The 17723-nt window shown below is 61.1% G+C and overlaps 1 protein-coding gene across 1 annotated transcript in view; it reads left to right on the forward strand.

Moving 5' to 3' along the window:
* The window catches only part of UNC5B (unc-5 netrin receptor B), an 81660-nt gene that overhangs the window by 52414 nt on the left and 11523 nt on the right, over positions 1 to 17723 (forward strand). The window contains exons 3-11 of the mRNA XM_045291688.1: positions 8588 to 8947; positions 12110 to 12253; positions 12623 to 12726; positions 13668 to 13848; positions 14421 to 14588; positions 15097 to 15261; positions 15390 to 15422; positions 16836 to 17030; positions 17306 to 17695. Of these exons, the coding sequence (XP_045147623.1) occupies positions 8588 to 8947; positions 12110 to 12253; positions 12623 to 12726; positions 13668 to 13848; positions 14421 to 14588; positions 15097 to 15261; positions 15390 to 15422; positions 16836 to 17030; positions 17306 to 17695 (1740 nt within the window). The remainder of the gene's footprint in view (positions 1 to 8587; positions 8948 to 12109; positions 12254 to 12622; positions 12727 to 13667; positions 13849 to 14420; positions 14589 to 15096; positions 15262 to 15389; positions 15423 to 16835; positions 17031 to 17305; positions 17696 to 17723) is intronic.

The raw sequence follows: 17723 nt of genomic DNA on the forward strand, positions 1-17723 counted from the left end.
GGTGTTGGAGGACCCGGCAGCCACGATTCGCTCTCTGCCCTTGGACAAGCCACCGCTCCCCTCTGGCCTAGGGGGCCCCACCTGGAAGCAGAGGGGCAACCCTCCAGGTCTCAGGGCTCCTGAGGTCCAGTCTGGCCAGGCCCTGGTCTGAGCAGCCAGCTGGTGACTGCCAGGCGGCCTGCCGCCAGCACCCAGGCAGGCTCTGGCCCAGGCCAGCTGATGGCTGCAAGCAGGGATCACCGCTGCTTTCCATTTGGGCTTTGTGTCTCCTCTCTGACTTTGTGAAAGGCAGGGCCCAGCTCCCAAACATCAGCCAAGCAAGTCCCTCCAAGCCTGCTCCCCAGGGCCTCGAAGAACAATCCTGATCCTAGACGTGCAGGGCAGCGGGGAGACCCGCATGGCCGGGAAGGGCACAAGGGACGGAACCACGGACCCGCTTGGCTGAGCCAGAGGCAGTACCCAGGGACAGTCTGACTTTTCCAAGAGAAAGGGAGAGGACACTGGGCATCCTTCTGCGCAGGGCCAAACATGCCGCGCCAGCCTGACGTCATTGCCCGAGCCGGCTCCAGGCACCAGCTCGGCATGCCGCGCTCCTCCGGTGACCAGGTAGCCCAGCTGGCCCGCGCCTGTCTGACGTGTGCGGCAGTGTTGTGTGTGTGTGCGAGATGGCTGCTGCTTGTGGTTTGTCCTCAGAGACTGGCCTGGAAGGGGAACAGAGGCTGCAGAACTGCATCCGAGAGACACAGTGCTCATGCGCCTGGAAAAGTCAGAGAGGCGCCAGCTTCCACAGCAGCACCAGGAAGGCCCTCAACAGTTTTCGGCACCAGAAGGAAAAGGAGGCACCCCCACCCCGTGAAGCCAGTCCCTGGGCATCTGGAACCCACCCAGCGACTTGCACCTTAGATGCTGTGTGTGGCCTGAAGCTTTCCACACCCTCTCTGGGCTCCGTCCCCGAGGGCTGTGCTTTGAGGGCTTCTCAGGCTCCGCGGCGCGTCCCTGTGGTGGTGTGAACTGTCCGCACACTCAGCTGCTAACCCAAAGGTTCCCATCTGCCAGAGGCTCCTCAGAAGAAAGGCCTGCCAACCTGAGAAGCCCCCGTGGGCCCAGATGGACAAACATGCCTCACATAGCCGAGGCATTCCTGGAAGGTGCATCTGGCAGCGTCTGGGGCCTTCCCGGGTCATGGGTGGCTGTGGGGCAGGGGCAGGGGAGGTCCCAGGAGGCTGAGCAATACACTGGATGTTGGGTGGAATCTGAAGTGGCAGCTCAAGCTGACGCATCCAACTCCAGAGGGAGGCGGGCAGGTCAGATGAAAGAGCCAGTTTCTGTGGGCCGGAGCCCCAGGCCCTGGCCCCGCCTGCTTGGGGCACCCAGGGGGCCTGGGGGAGACCTTCATGGAACAGCAGGGTATGTGGGGGCCCCTTCCTCGCTGGGGAGCTCCTAGGTGATTCCATTTGCCTCCAGAAAAATTGCTGCCACATGGCTAACCCCTCAGAAGTGGCGTGCGTCGGGAGAGGCTCTTGGTTTAGCAGAAAGAGCCTGGTTGCTTTAGGGCCTTGGACATACCTCATCGGTGCCTCCAGCCTCAGTTTCCTCATCTGTGCTTGCCAGGGTGGTTGTACTGATGATGATGCCATCTAGTTTTTAACTGCCAGGTGCCCTGTGCGGCATTGATTCCCTGCGCATCTGCTAATGGGAAGGTTGGTGGTATGAAGACCACCTGTTCCCAAAGACGATGCAGGCAGCCTCCTGCCTCCTCGTGGCCTACAGAAGCCTGTGGGGCAGCTCTGCTCTGCGCTGGAGTGGGGCTCTGGTCAGACAAAAGCTACATGGAAGAGAAGGCTTTGAGCTCCGCAAGAGGAGAGAGCAGAGGGAAGCCCGGTGTCCCCCTCCTGACCCTCCCAGACCTGGGACTTAGACGGGACACTGGAAATGAGGCCAGAGGAGGGTCTAGAAGGGGGAGTGGGCCTGAGTGTGATGTGTAGCCGCTCCAGCCCTCTCCCGGGTGCCACTGTGGCTCTCGGGGATGACCAGAGACCCAAATGTCCCTTCTCACTTTGTGAGTAGTGTCCAAACCAAAAACTACCCTGGAGCCAGTGCCGACTCACAGTGACCCCCTGTGGGTTTCTAACACTGTACCTGTTTATTGGAGTAGAACGCCCAGGCTTTCTCCTGAGGAGCTGTCAGTGATTTTAAACTGCTGACCATGTGGATCGCAGCCCAACTCAACCGTAGTGATCAACACAGGGCTCCTGTAAGTAGTGTGGCCCCCTATAAATGGGGCCTGGGCTCTTACCAAGGGCTCTGTGGCCTCCCTGGCCCTTCCCATCAGTTCACCTGCTTGCCCCCAGGGGAGAGAGCTCACAGGACCAGCCTGATGCCCCCTGCAGGAGCCCTGCTCCTGCTCCAGTTGCCCAGCTTGCGGCCACTTCCTGGCCCACACAGGAAGTGATGTCCTGGGCACAGGCAGGTGAGGGTATAGGAAAAGCACTGTGCGAGGGGCAGCCTTTGTTAGGAATGAGTTGGCATCCCCCAAGCCTGCCTGCCCCCATTTGTCATCAGTAACAGTCATTGTAACTGCCCCTGAGGGGGGCCCCAGCCTGAACCCCCCTAGCCGCCAGGCGCCAGGGCCAGATGGAAGAAGGGCTTTGTGTTCAGGGAGGGGTCTTTCCAGGCGGGGGGTGTGTGTTTTTCAAACATAATCATCCGTGGGCTCCTCCCCCCACCCCCTGCTGAGAGCAGAGGCTGAGGCCTGAATGGGAGAGATTTTCCATGCAGTGGGAGGTCAGGACTGGCGAGAACTCGCCGGTGTCCAGGGACGAGAGAAAGACTGTGATTGCTCATGATAAATGTGCCCAGCGTGGGGCACTTCTCTGCTCTTCCCCTCCCACCAGTCCCTCCTCCCCCTCTGGCCCTCCCCTCCCTGTGGGCACTGCCAACCAGCTCCACTCCAGAGGCCCTCTCCCTGCTGTGTCCAGCTTGAGGGAGACAGCTTGGCCAGGTCACCCACCTGGGGACAGAAGTGAGCCGTGGGGCCACATGAGGCCTGGCTTCACCAGGGTGGACCTGGCTGAGGGGGGGCAGTGAGTGCTCGTCCCCGGCGTGGGAGTCGGAGCCCCAAGCCTTTCCCCCTGGCTCTGCTCAGGTCCCCCCCTCAGCTGGGTTCGACTGGTCACTCACTGTGTGGCGTGGCAACCCTCCCTGGCCCTCTCTGAGCTGCCAGCACACCAGGCTCCAGGCCAGCGGTCCGTTGAGGATATTTATCCAGGCCGCCGGGTGTTTTTGCCCCGTTTTGTTTTTTACTTTAAAATAAGATATGTGCAGTGTGCATAGGAATTTGTTCATAGTTTGTTTTTAAACTATAGGACGGCCCTCCAACGGATCTGAGGGACAGTGAACTGGCCCCCTGTTTAAAAAGGTTGAAGACCCCTGCTCCAGGCCCTCTGCGCACCAACTCTCCACTCTCAGCGGGCTGGGTCTCAGGCACCAGTAGCTGAGGCTCAGGCCACGGTCAGGCTTCTGGGCTCCCCACAAACAGGTTACCCAGAGAGCCAGTCCCCGCTCAGGGCCAAGGGTCCTGCAAGGCCTTGCCCTGGGCCCCACTGGCCACTGAACAAACCCCTTAATATCCGCTTCTCCTCTGACCTTTGCAAACACCTCCAAACTACTAGCCCGAGAAGCCCCACTGCTTCATCAATCAAAAGCCAAGCCAAACTCCCTGCCATCGAGCCCGTCCCCGCTCCGAGGGGCCCCGGGGGTCAGAGCTGAGCTGCCTCTGTGGGTTTGCCAGGCGGCCAGTCTTTATGGGAGTGCACATAAAGAAACCTCATCATTCCCCATGGAGCAGCTGCTGACCCTGTGGGTGACAGCCCGCTGCAGCTCCAGGGCTCTGTAGTCCCGTGCCGTGACTCCGGGCTCCTGTGCTTAGGGAACACCGAGTCTCTGCAGAGCTGAGGGCCAAGCGTTCACAGGGACAACAGCGTGGAGCAGGGCCCGGCAGGTCCATCCATCCCAGTAGTAAGTAATGGTGCTTATTTAGGAGGGAAATTAAAATAGTATTTTTCCTTTTAATCTATGTACATATATTCTTGCAAGCTAGTAGGCTGTTAGGATATGGGTACTAAGTTGTTTAGACCTCATACTAAATAAACAGGATCACTAAAGATGTGTTTTGGCCTTGAGTGCCAAGGAAAAATGGTTGATACACCGCTGCTGCTGTTACTCCGACCCAGGATGGCCCTGCAGGACCACAGAGGCCCTCTCCAGGGGGCACCCGTGGTGCTGCTGGTGGCTTCCCGTCCTGACCTTTTGGTTAGCAGCTGAGCCCTTTAGCCTTTGTGCCACTAGGGCCCCTCTGCAGACTCGGGGGACCGTACACGTTTGGAGACCGCTGGTGTGGAGTTGAGTTCATGTGAAACGCTTTCTGAAGGGTGCCTGGCAGCGTTACCCCCCAGGAGCCCTGGCACTTGGTGGTTCTCAATCGCACCGAGCCTCTGTCCACCATCAGGCCAAAGCCAGGGCCGAGAGAAGCTTGGGAGCATTCAAGTGGCTAAGCAGGGGGCCCAACCCCCAACGCGCACACACACATCATTCCTCCTTACTGAGCATCTACTGCGTGCCAACCAGCCAGAGTCTACCCCGTGGCCCCTCTAGGGCGAAATCTTAGTTCTGCCCGCTGTTTTCCTTCCTCATCCGCTAGCAGCATCCGCCTCCAGGGAGTAAGGCTGCTGGCACAAGAGCCACCCAGTCAGCCCCAGTGGGGAGGCCCCAAAGGGTCCGATGCCCACCTGGGCCAGCCAACAGGAGGTGTGGGGCACCATGAGAGGGGCTTCGGGGCTGCAGATGGCAGCCCTGCTGCACTCAGGATATCTGCAGCCAGCACCCCGCGTGCATCTGCGCGTGCTCTGTGCACGAGCCACTTGTTAGCATTTGCTGCTGCCCAGCTGGTTCCTGCTCTCAGCCACATGATGTACGACACGGGACCACCCCGGCCCTGGGTCCTCCCCACAGCTTCAGGTGTATGCCCTTGACCGCCACTGCATGGGGGTGGGGGCTTCTTCTTTTTCATGGTTTCTTTCTGCAGGGATCGGTCTCTCCTGGCACCATGTGCAAAGAACATGAGATAAAGCCTCACCATCCTCGTGTCTAAGGAGCAGACTGGCAGGACCTCTCCCGAGAGAGGTGTGTTCGTCTTCCCGGCAGTCTTTGGTATATTTAAACGCTCCGCATGGATGCCACCATTCAGAAGTGTCCGTTCTTGGGCCTTTCTTGTTCATCGTCCAGCTTTGGCATGCGTGTGAGGAGCTTAGGAAAGACCAAGGTGTGGGGTCAGGCACACCATCCTCGGAGGGACAGCTTTGCTTCAGGACCCCCTGAAGAGCTCTTTTGCTGCGGATGTGCCCCCTGCAATACGAGGCTTGCTGGCGTGACTGCCGCGTCTGTGGAGCCCCGAGTGTGGACCCAAGCGAGGTGGAATCTCAGCAGCTTCGGTCTTTTCTCCGCTGGTCACGCCGTGGCTTAGCGGTCTAGTTGTGAGGATGTTTGTTTTCGTTGTGTCGAGGTGCAAGCCAAACTGAGGGCTGCCATCACTGACCTTGAAAGTCACAAAACTCAGCCGGCAGTGGCGTGCGCAGCTGGGCGGCTTCCTTGGGTTGGGCAGGGTTCTGCCAGGAGGTAGGAGGACACATGTCTCTTGCATGTGTAGCAGCATGCGTTGGCCTCTCATGAACCCTTGCAGGGTCCTTCCATGCCACAGATGCAATCCCTGAGACCTGTGCCCAAGAGTGTGTGACGCTGGTCGGGGACAGATAGGCCTGGAAACCCTCCAGACTCCACTCTACTCTCCCCAGAGCTGCCCATCTCGGTGGGCACAAGCAACCAGCTTGCAGGTCACTGGAAGACCATTGTCCAGCCCTCTGGGCTGGGATCAAGTCCCCACCAGCTCCCCAAGCTCCCAGACCCGAGGGGCCTGCTGATCTGGCCACAGAGAACTTGCTTGCCCCACTGCGAGGCAGGGCATGTGGCTGCACACCCACCCAGCCCCCTGTCCCATGTGGATGGTCTTGGGCTTTGAAAGGAGAAGGCCCATCCCCACCTTGCTGCCACCTGGTGCCACAGGCCCTCTAAAGTGGGGTCACCACCTGTGGCCTGGTGCTGTTCGGGTTCTGAGGTGTGGGGACACTTGCAGTGCGGGGAGCAGTGTGGAGTTTCCCAAAATCACAGTGTTTCTTGAGCTGAAGCGTTAGCTCTACCTCTCGGTAATGCTGTGACCTTGGGCAAGTTGCTTATCCTCTCTGAGCCTTAGCTTGCCCACATAAAAAATGGGACAGTAGTATAACGTACTTTTCAGGAAATAACCTGGCAAAAGCTAGCTACTCTAAACATTGGAAACCTAGCACCTAATGTGTGTCAAATACTCATTTTGATTTTGATGCAGCAAAGATGTGCTTACAATGTGCCTGCTCCCATCCTAGCAGTCCCTGCTCGTCTAGCACACCCAACCTTCAGAATATTCTGAGAGTGGGAAGGTGGCCACCTCCAGCCCCCTTCTGAGATGACGCTTCAAGGCTCGGAGTAAAGGGCTCTCAGACAGAGTTAAGGACCCCAGGGCCCTGCAGCTGGATCCACAGCCACCTCTCTGCTTCCCCAGAACCCCGGGCCACTGAGGACCCGGCTTGGCCTTCGGTGCTCACGGCCATCCCAGTCCTGCTCTGGCCACTGACCAGCAGAGAGAAAGTCAGGGTGTGCTCGGGCCTTTGGGGCATGTTTGCCCCTCTGCCCACAGGGACACCCCCAAGAGCCCCACCTCATGTTTAGGGGATGGAGTCTGATGGGAAGGGCTGGGCCAACACACACACACACACACCCCACCCCACCCCCCCGCAACTTAATTCCCTGTCCCCTCTGCAGCAGTTGGCAGAGGAGGCTGAGCACCCATTGCTTGTCCCCAGCTGCCCCCTACCCAGGCATCGGAAAGCCAATTTTCCTAAGTGGACTGTGCGACCCGGCCCGGCCTGGTTTCCACCCACCCTTTCCTGTTGTCTCGCCACTGAGGGGGGCGGGGTAGTTCTCTGCGGGGAGGCTCGCAGACCCTGCACTCTGTTGGAACATGAATAAACAGACATCTTAACTTTTACTTCAAGGGCTCTCTCTCTCTCCCAGGATTCCACCTGAGACCCTGGCCCACATTCCAGAACACTATTGATCTGCGCTGTTGTTTATAAAAATGTAGTGATGCTTACTGCCCGCGCACGCGTGCACACACACGGTCAATAACAAATGCATCCTCTCCGGATGTAAACCGCTTCTGTCACGGACGTGTTGGGGGGCTCCGAGGTAGAACTGAGTCCGTCGTGGCGAGGTGCCGGCGAGTCACCTCCGACCACAGTGTCCTGTCCCAGGAGAGGACGGTCCTGCTCCATCCTCACGATTGTTCCTGCCCTTCGGCCCGCTGTGGGGGTCTCTGGGTCAGTCCGCCTTGTCGAGGGCCTCCCTCTTTTTGGCTGCCCCTCTCCTTGGCCAAGCACAGTGCCCTCTCCAGAGAAGTGGGGGACTCCCTTCTAAGGAGCAAGGTACAAATATGCAGAAGGCCAGATGTTCTGTCAACCACCTCTTCAGTGCCGCCGCCCCTGGAGAACCTTGTCACCATGGGACCGTAGATGCCGGATTTGATGTGGCTGGTGGAAGGCATGGCCCGCGTGCCAGTAGAACCCCCGTCTTGCCTGTGGCCTCTCCGCAGCACCCTTCCGGCTTGGCCTTCCTCAAGCCTGCGTGGGTCTTCGCACCAGCCGCTAGACACCGAATGCTTAGCCGTCAGTGCCGCCGGGGAGCCCCCATCCCGGTTCAGCTTCTGTGAAAGCTCCAGTCCTCGGGAGTCTTGCGTTTGGTTTTCTTGCCAGTAGAGCACTCTCCCTGACCCCCTGCCCAATTTGCAAATTGATTATTATATCACAGAGCAACCAAAGATTGTGTTATTGTTTTGAGCTAATCCAGCACTTTTTCCCCTCCTGCAATTAAAACTCGCCTACTCTGAGACACTCGCCTTTTGAAACAACGTGGTCTCCCTGCATGCTCAGATTCACTGCTCAAAATGAACCTACCCGATGGACTATTTTCTTTGGATTTTGATTTGTTTTAGCAGAGGGAGGGGGAGGGGCCGCCGCCCAGCGCCTCCCTGTGCCCCGAGCTTCTGCAGGTGAGAAGAGGCCAGGAGTGGAACAGGGCCTCAGATCGGGCTTGGGACCCTCTGGGGAAGCCATGAGGAAGATGATCTCCACCCTCCGCTGCTTCCTGGGCCCTCCCTGAGGGCAGCCGGGGGCCTCAGAACCCAGGCCTGGTGCAGCTGCCATCCACCCGCACTCCACGCCCTCCAGGTGGACTGGACTCTGTCCATCTGCCCTGGCTGGAGCTGCAAAGGGCAGTGTGGCTTGGGCCTGAGATGGCCGAGTTCCGGCCTTAGCCTCCTTGGCAGGCTCCCCACGCCCCACCAGCTGCAGCAGCACCCTGGGAAGCTAGAGCCAGGCTGGCTGGGGCCGAAGCAGGGATACTGGGGAGGGCAGGCCTGTGGGGTGTTCTTGCCGACTAACAGGTGGCCTCACCTCTCTGGGCTGTCCGAATGTCTCCCTCTCTGAAGACGCAGAGCCCCCAGGCATCCTGGAGCGGTGCGGAGGCCCGGGAGTGGCAGGCCTGCAGCCCAGCCCTCATGGAGCCCTGTCTCCCGCAGGCTCTGACTCAGGCAGCGAGGTGCTCCCAGACTCCTTCCCGTCGGCGCCTGCGGAGCCGCTGCCCCACTTCCTGCAGGAGCCGCAGGATGCCTACATCGTGAAGAACAAGCCCGTGGCCCTGCGATGTCATGCCTTCCCGGCCACACAGATCTACTTCAAGTGCAATGGCGAGTGGGTCAGCCAGAATGACCACGTCACCCACGAGGGTCTGGACGAGGCCACCGGTGAGCATTCTCAGGCCCCGCGCCACCAAGGAGTCCCGAGCCCGGCCCCATCCCAGGCCCGGCCTGGTGCCAGCTGACCATGTGGTGCTGCAGGAAAGGACATGAAACCCCTGGCTGGATTCTTAGTCCTCCCCCTTTGCCTTCAGCCCCTCTGCTTAGACCAGGAGCCAGGGCTAGCCCAACCCTCCCCACCCCTGCTCGGCTCCCTGGGCAGAACCCCCTGCCCCCACCAGGTGTCCCCTGACCAGGACGCAGCACTGGGGTTATTTGTACGGTTCTGTGTGTATAGGACTGCCTTGGTATAGGTTTCCAACAAAATGACTTACAGTCGAGTAGACGCCGGTGCTAGGACAGGAGCAGGGTCCAGAGGGAGCCGCTTGGTGGCTGGGAAGGAGCGATGGGGCAGGCGGCTCTGAGCCTGCTCTGACCCAACTCCGGCAGTGGCAGGGCTGGAGCAAGCACCTGTAGTTCTCACCTGTAGGAGCCACAGGTTCAGGTCCAGGTCCCGGCAGAGGAGACCACTTCTCTCTGTTGGCTCTGAAGCCAGGTTCTCGGGCCTCAGCCACCTGCCTCATAGATGTGATGGAGATTACCCAGCTCCTTTATAGCCACGGGCAGAGGACTTATTTGGGGGGGCATACAGTGCAGCCCACAAATGGTTGAAGCCCCCTGCTTTTCAAAGGATGTATGTGGAGCTTTAGGGCCCTGGGGATGGAGGCAGAGCCGGGCTCGGGGAGTGACCTGTCTACAGGGCAGGAGCCCCAAGGGGTAAAAAGCCTTTACCAGGGCTGAGGTCCAGAAGTGGGACTCCCTGTTACTGTCACTTACAGGGCCAGCAGAGAGAGCGCTCCAGTGGGGGGTGGTGGGGAGCACATTCCAGCAGCCTTCCCCCTCTGCCCTTTCCTTCCACATACACTCTGTGCCCCTCGTCTCTCCAGCTCCGTCCTTGTAGTCTCTGCCCCTCACTCTGTACCCCTTCCCACCCTGACTTCATCGTTTCCTTCTCTCCATTTTGATGTGAACACTTCACAGCTTACTCGGACCCTCCCTTGCCCTTCAGGCCCAGACCTGAACTTGTGGGGGGGGGGGTGCCCAGCTTTCAGAACTCGGTGGGCTTTACACCAAACCCCAGCTGCCCCCTCTCCCTGGCTGTGCCACCTTAGGGGAGTCACTCTCCCTCTCTGAACCCAGTTCCTTGGTTTGTGAACCAGGATATGTTGGCAGAAGCCCTGGGGGGGTGGCAGAGGAGATGCACTCTACCCGGCCGCTGCCCGCTGCTTTCTGGATTTTCCTGAGTCCCAGCCGGACTGCCGTCCAGGCAGAGCAAAGGGGCAGTGTGCCCTGCGGGGGCTCTCTCAACCTGGCAGTTATTGATCATGGTGACAGCATGACTCAGACACGGCCGTGGCCGGCACGCAGTCCCTGGCAGCTGAAGAAATTGGGGCACCGTTGTCCCTGTTTGCTGCAAATCATGGACAATGGTCCTGCAGGCCGCTCCCTCAGCAGCAGAGGGCCAGGCTGGCCCTACTCCACCCCCAGGCCTGCGTGCACTTTCTGGGGACCTGGACACAACCAGGGCCCAGGGGGGTAGGCATGGGTCTCTCAAGCTAGACCCCAGGTGGTGGGCCCCCCTCTGAGCATCTTGCTGCATTCCTGTGTCAGCCTCCCTGGGTGGTGGCCTTGCACTGTACCCCCCACGGGGTTCTGCTAAAGTCCCTTTGATGGGGAAGCCACTTGCAAGAACCGACCTGGCTAGGCCACAGCCTAGAGATGAGGTAGGGGTTCCACTCCTGGCCTGCCCCTGCCGGCAGCCCCACCCTCAGAGTGGGCGGAGTCGCCACCAGGAAGCAACTCCAGCGCCCAGTTGAGAGTCCTGGCCACCGCCTGGCCTGGGTGTGCAGGGCAGGCGGGCCACAGCAGTGGGCTCACCCAGAGAGGTACAGAGAGGCCTGGTGGGTGAGAGTTCAGAGTGGTGACCTAGGAACACACCAGAGAGCTGACCTCAGCTCTGCTGGGCACTTGCTGTGGGCCTGCCTGGGCTGCCCCTTCTCCTAGTCCCTATGGCCTGCTGAGGTCGTCCTGGGCCGGGCCTCCGCTGGGTGTAGCCGCAGGGTAACGGCGTGTTTGACGTGGAGTTCACCTGAGTGTTTAGTGTGAGGACGGGTTGAGACCTAGAGGGTTCGAGGACAAGTGGGAGGCTGGGTTCACACTGGTCCAGCAGCTCAGCACACCTGGTCCACAGTTCTGCCCTCCAGGGCCCTCACTGGACAAGAGGGGACAAGCCATGGTGCGCAGGAACGACAGCCTTACAGGTGCTGAGACAGGCTATCTGGCATTCAAAGAAAGCTTCCTGGAGGAGGAGGCTGAGGCCTCCTCCCACAAGCTCTAGAGAGGAGCTTCCAGAGATGGGTGCCTGAATCCGGGGTGGGGGGGGGTCTCTCCTATGTGGAGGGGAAAGCACTTTCTAGAGACAGAGGGTTAGGAGAGTCTGGGGGCCCATTTATTCAGGGGACACCCCTCCAGAGGTTGGAGGAGACTGGCCTCACCCCTGCACCAGGCAATGAGCAGGACAGAGCCCCACCTCATGGAGAAGGAGCCCCAGCGGGGAGTGACAGTGATGTGTCAGAAGTGTCAGGCACAGAGGAGCAGCCCTGAGTGAAGGCAGGGTCAGGGTAGGCACCCACATCAAGAGGGGCCCCACTAAGAGCCGAAGGGCTACCAGAGTGCACTGGGTAGAGAGGGGCTGGAGAGTGAGGGGCTGCGTGAGACTAGAGGGACCTGACAAGTAACGTGATGACAGGAGGTGACCAGGGCAGCCCCCGGGGGGCCACGAAAGGGGTGCAAGATCCCAGCTACTCAGGGGCTGAATCTCACGAGGCTGTAGTCCGGGAAGCACTGGGGTGGAGCACGGGGTGGGGGTTGTGCCCCACGGGAGGTGCATTTTCAGAAGCACACTGGCTCAAGGGCTGGAGAGGCCGGGCGCTTGGCACAGGAAGCCATTACCCTGTCTGAGTGAGCGGAGGTGGCCCCGCTGGTGGTGGCAGTGGAGATGAGCTGGGAGAGGGGTCAGCGGGGACCTGGGATCTCGGGGACGGCGGTGGGAGCGAGTTGTGCAGCCTGTGCCCGGGCCACCCTGACCGGCCATCTCTCTCCTGCCCCCAGGCCTGCGGCTGCGAGAGGTGCAGATCGAGGTGTCCCGGCAGCAGGTGGAGGAGCTGTTTGGGCTGGAGGATTACTGGTGCCAGTGCGTGGCCTGGAGCTCTGCGGGCACCACCAAGAGCCGCCGGGCCTATGTCCGCATTGCCTGTACGTCCCCCAGCCCTCCAGGGCCCCCTCTCCCCTGGGGTCCTGGAGAATGGCTTCCACCTCTATGGGAGCCAGCTTCCTGGACCAGCCCGGTCTTAAGATCACCAGAGATCTCTGACCCCAGGATTCCTGAGCCTACTTGCACTTAAGCAACATGCTCACTTTTTCATCCGTCCTGGGCCACTCTGTCAGCGAGGGAGCCCTGTTCCCCCCAACTCCACCTGGTGACATCTTTAGAGAGAAATTCTCAGATAAAGGATAAGGGGGTCGGGTCCCCATGATCTGTTCCCTTGGTGCGTGCTGCCGCCTAGTGGCCAGCAAGGAGCTTGTCACCCTGCCTCACACACACCCCTCTCCCCTTTCTCCCAGACCTGCGCAAGAACTTTGACCAGGAACCTCTGGGTACAGAGGTGCTCCTGGACCACGAGGTGCTCCTGCAGTGCCGCCCGCCGGAGGGGGTGCCTGTGGCTGAGGTGATTGGGATGGACGTGGGGACTGCTGCTGGACAGGAGGCAGCCAGGTGGACCTGCTGTCTGCTCCAGCCACAACCTCCTCTTTCCCCAGGCAGGGAGAGCAAGAAGGGTCAGGGCACCGAGCTGGCAGAGCCCGGTGCACATCAGGTCCCCTCAGGGGCACAGGCCAAAGCAAGGGCCTCCACTCTGTGGAAGCCTGGTAACATGCATGGCCTCACCCCACCCACGGACCCCCTCCCACCTCTGCCCTGCATTGGGGGTCCAAGAACAGAAACAGGCATAGGGCCCGCATAAAGCAGGGCCGAGGGTAGAACCCAGGGCCCAGCGTGGGAGCAGCCCTGTCCGACAAGACCCAGGGACGTTGTGCTAACAGCGACCTAGCTTCCCTCATCTGGGAAGTGGGCTCAGACAGGCAGTCTGTACAGTCATGGCCTCTGTCCTCACACGGGTCCCACCGCAGCCCGCCAGGCAGCTAGGACGAGAGCGCTGGGACAGGTGACACGGCCTCTCAGCACAGCTAGTAAGTGGCAAGTTGGCGGTTGGAATCCTTCCTGGAACCCTTCATGATCAGGCTGTTACCTGGCCTGCCGGAGTCGGCCTGAAAGGTTCAGGAGAAAGGCGTGGGTCACTGACTGATGCTTCTGGAGGCCTGACCCGAGCCAGGCCCGTCTGCGCTGCACACGGCTCCCACACAGCTGCCCCTTTCACGGGACAAGACCGAGGGGTGGAGTGGCTAAGTCCCTTCCCCAAATGGCACGGCCGGCCCGTGGTGCTGCGTGCGGCCAGTGTGCCCTGCTCTGCCTTGCCGTGTCACTGTGGGTGGCTATGGTCGCTGCTCCTTTTGGTCACGCTGCCCCCTGCCCTCCTTAGTGGGCCCTCTCCCCGGGAGTTCTGGTGAGCAGGAGTGGGCCCTCACAGTGCCCCCAACCCCACTCCTGCAGGTGGAATGGCTCAAGAATGAAGACGTCATCGACCCCAGCCAGGACCCCAACTTCCTGCTCACCATCGACCACAACCTCATCATCCGCCAGGCCCGCCTCTCCGACACGGCCAACTACACCTGCGTGGCCAAGAACATGGTGGCCAAGCGCCGCAGCACCACCGCCACAGTCAATGTCTACGGTGAGGGCCAGGGGGCAGGCCTGGGGCTGGAGGGCACACCTAGCCCTGCCCTAGATGGCACGGCACCTGTTGAACAGCTGGCCAAGCTGAGGGTCAGGGAGGGAAGCTGACTTGCCCAAGGTCACACAGTGGTCAAGCCAGGTCCTCTGGGGCCCTAGCCCGCAGCCCTGCCCCTTCTTTCGGCACCTTGCCTACCTCTGAAGGGGAAATCTTCTCTTCCTGCAGTTGGAAGAGGCAGGCCCTGGCAGGAACCCCATGCCCCTGTTGTCCTTACAGTGTGCCAAGCTTCCCTGGCCTGTAGGCTCTTGCTGCTGTCCTCTGGGGTCCTCTGGGCAGAGCCACACTAGAGATGAGTGTGGTGTGTTGCTGTCCCTGTCCAGCCCCTGTAAGTCACAGACAGCCTGTCCCCCCAGGCCAAGGGGGGGGGGGCAGTCAGTGCCCTCTCCGGTCAGTTCCCCTGAGTAAGTGCCAGGCTGGAGTGAGGGCTCATCAGAGGAGAGGGTGGAGCTAGAGGTGGGCAAGAAAGGTCCCAGTCGTGGCCAGCCAGTGACAGCTACCCGTTGCCTCTGCAGTGAATGGCGGCTGGTCCAGCTGGGCAGAGTGGTCACCCTGCTCCAACCGCTGCGGCCGAGGCTGGCAGAAGCGCACGCGGACCTGCACCAACCCCGCCCCGCTCAATGGAGGTGCCTTCTGTGAGGGCCAGGCCTTCCAGAAGACTGCCTGCACCACCGTGTGCCCCGGTAAGCCTGTCAGCCAGGTGGCAATGCCCAGGTCCCTGGAGTTGGTCAGCCAGGATGGCCATTCTTTCCTTATCAACCAGGGCCCCAGGTGGCTGTCCAGGCCAGACTGATTGCTGTGACCTCTGACCCTTTACTCTGCCTGGGCCCCTACCCAAGGCCAGCCTTGGGCAATTGATGAGACAGGCAACGGCTCAGAGAGCCAAGCTCTCCTCCTGTCCCTCCTCTGAGCATGTGCTTGGCTGCTCCACAGCCGCCCAGGCCCAGGGGGAGCCTGTCGTCCGGCCCAGGACCGGGCAGGCGCCTTGGCTGTGGGCCGGGACCTGAATTACTCTCCTCTCTCCCTCTCTTCATCCCACCTCCCTCTGTGTGTCCCATCTGCTCCTCTGCCTTGCGCCATCTGGCTGTGGGACCCTGCGCTGGCACGGCGGCGGTGGTGATGTGATGGGGTCTTTTCTGCCCTGCGTCGGCGTGTGACCACATCCTTCTGCCCCGGCCGTGGTTCCTGCAGTGGACGGGGCGTGGACCCAGTGGAGTAAGTGGTCAGCCTGCAGCACCGAGTGTGCCCACTGGCGCAGCCGCGAGTGCACGGCACCCCCTCCCCAGAACGGAGGCCAGGACTGCAGCGGGACGCTGCTGGACTCCAGGAACTGCACGGACGGGCTGTGCGTGCAGAGTGAGTCCCGGGAGGGGCCGGGCGGGCCTCTGGGAAGGGACGTCAGAGCCATCACCCCTGCACTGTGTCCCTGTCACCTGCTCTGTCCATCACCTGTGTCACTGTCTCCCCGTTTGTTTCCCCGACAGATAAGAAACCGCTAAGCGACCCCAAAAGCCACCGTAAGTCTCATTTCGTGGCCATTCTCTCTGTGGGACCCCTGCTCCTCCTTGGTGGGCTTCTCCAGACTGTGGGGCAGGGAGAGCCCAGGGCACCCCTGTGATAACCAGCCCCCATGGGGCCCCTGGTACTCAGGGAAGTTCATGCATACCCCCTCCTTATGTCCCATTCAGACAGACCCCTGGCTGGGGCACCTTTGGGCATCATCTTGACCCCTCTTACAGGAGGGGAAACCGAGTCTCAGAGAGGCCAAGGGGATTTACGTGCCTAGCAAGTAGCAGACAGAATTGAACCCAATATTTGGGGGCCGCAGCTGGTGCTCTTTCCTGTCTGGGATAGAGGGGTCCAGCCACCCCTGACCACCCGCCCTGGGCCTCAGCAGCTGAGGCTGATGGTCAGCGCCCCCACTGCCCCAGGTCCCATGTCCCACCAGCGGCTCCTCGTCAGGCCCGGAGGGGCTGTGCTGCCTGTGATAACCCCAGCAGAGTGGTGGAGCCAAGTCAGCAGACTGGCCTGTAGTAATTAAACCACAACGTCTGCATAATTGTGTGATCATTAAAGCAGCAGGGAGCCCTCCAGCCTCCTCCCTGAGGGCTGGGGGTGGGGTGTCCAGGCGGGTGGCTAACTCAGGCTGTACATCATCCGGCAAGTGGCCTCTGAGGTGGAGGGGAGATGAGAGCGCCCAGCCCTGAGGAGCCTTCTCTGGCCACTGCCCTAAGGGGTAGCCCGAGGGGTCCAGGCCAGGTCGTAAACCAGGCCCCAGTGTGGGCGAGGGAGGGAGCCTGGAGGGGCCCAGGCAGGGAAGGAGGGTGTCGATAAGGAGGTGGGAGTGGACAGGTACCTCCTGGAGCTCCCAAAAGAAGCCGGGAGGGTGGTCCTGCTGGCTGGCTGAGCCATCCCAAGTAGAAGCCACCTACCCCATGTGGCTGTTTAATGATTCAAAGCCAAGTGGACTTAGGGTGTCAGTTCTTCCATCCCGGCAGCTGCTTGCCTGGTGCCTGCGGTGCTGGCCAGACTCTCTCTCCATCACACCCACACTGTCCTTTGTCACCTATGCAGGGTCCTCCCGAGCAGCCTACCTGAGTTGTGGGAGCCCTATCCTCGCCCACCCCCTCCTCCCTTCTGTCCCCATTGTCATGCACCTCATTCCACTCATCCCACGCTACCCCCCCTCACCCCTAGACCATGGAATGGAAGGTGGGAAAGATTTCTGGGAAGGGGGGGGGGGCTGTGGAAATTGCTGCAGGCTGGGAATGAGCTTCCGTAGGTTTAAATCCAGCTCTGAGAGGACAGCCTGCCTCAGCACCTTCCCTTCTGTGCTAGTGCTCTGTGGCAGGGCCGGGTGCCTCCCCACCCCCAGCATGCACCAGCTCCCTGAGAGGTTTGCCTCTCCCCTCTCCCTCCTGTCCCTGCAGTCCTGGAGCCCTCTGGGGACGTGGCGCTCTACGCGGGCCTCGTGGTGTCCGTCCTCGTGGTCGTGGTGGTCCTCCTGGTGGTGGGCGTGGTCGTGTACCGCCGGAGCTGCCGCGACTTCGACACCGACATCACAGACTCCTCTGCCGCCCTCACCGGTGGCTTCCACCCAGTCAACTTCAAGACTGTGAGGCCCAGTAAGCTCTGTGGGCACCTGGGGTGGCAGTGGGGGTGCTGGGAGAAGAGGGGCGGCCGGCCTACAGCCGGGCTTCATCCCATCACCCACCAGAGACCGCCACGTATGCAGATTGGAGAAATGCAGGCAAGGGAGGCTGTAGCTGGGCGGGGGGCATCCCCCAAAGCTTCCTGCAGGGGGTGGCTCTGAAGAGCTGCAGAGGGTGGGGTCTGGGCCTGGGTGGGGTGGGGATGGGGGTAGGCACAGCTGGGTCTGACTAGAGACCCCTCCCCACAGACAACCCACAGCTCCTCCACCCATCTGTGCCCCCTGACCTGACCGCCAGCGCCGGCCTCTACCGTGGGCCTGTGTACGCCCTGCAGGACTCGGCCGACAAGATCCCCATGACCAACTCACCCCTGCTGGACCCCCTGCCCAGCCTCAAGATCAAGGTCTACAGCTCCAGCACCACTGGCTCTGGGCCAGGCCTGCCAGACCCGGCCGACCTGTTGGGGGTCCTGCCCCCCGGCACTTACCCTGGAGACCTGGCCCGAGATGCCCACCTCCTGCATGTGCGCAGCGCCAGCCTGGGCTCCCAGCAGCTCCTGGGCCTGCCCCGGGACCCGGCCAGCAGTGTTAGCGGCACCTTCGGCTGCCTGGGCGGGAGGCTCAGCATCCCTGGCACAGGTGGGCTCCTGCCTGCTGGCCCTGGCTT

Source organism: Echinops telfairi, unplaced genomic scaffold, assembly GCF_000313985.2.
Source record: "Echinops telfairi isolate 266 unplaced genomic scaffold, ASM31398v2 ScPeMD7_70;HRSCAF=299, whole genome shotgun sequence".
NCBI classification, from domain to species: Eukaryota; Metazoa; Chordata; class Mammalia; order Afrosoricida; family Tenrecidae; genus Echinops; species Echinops telfairi.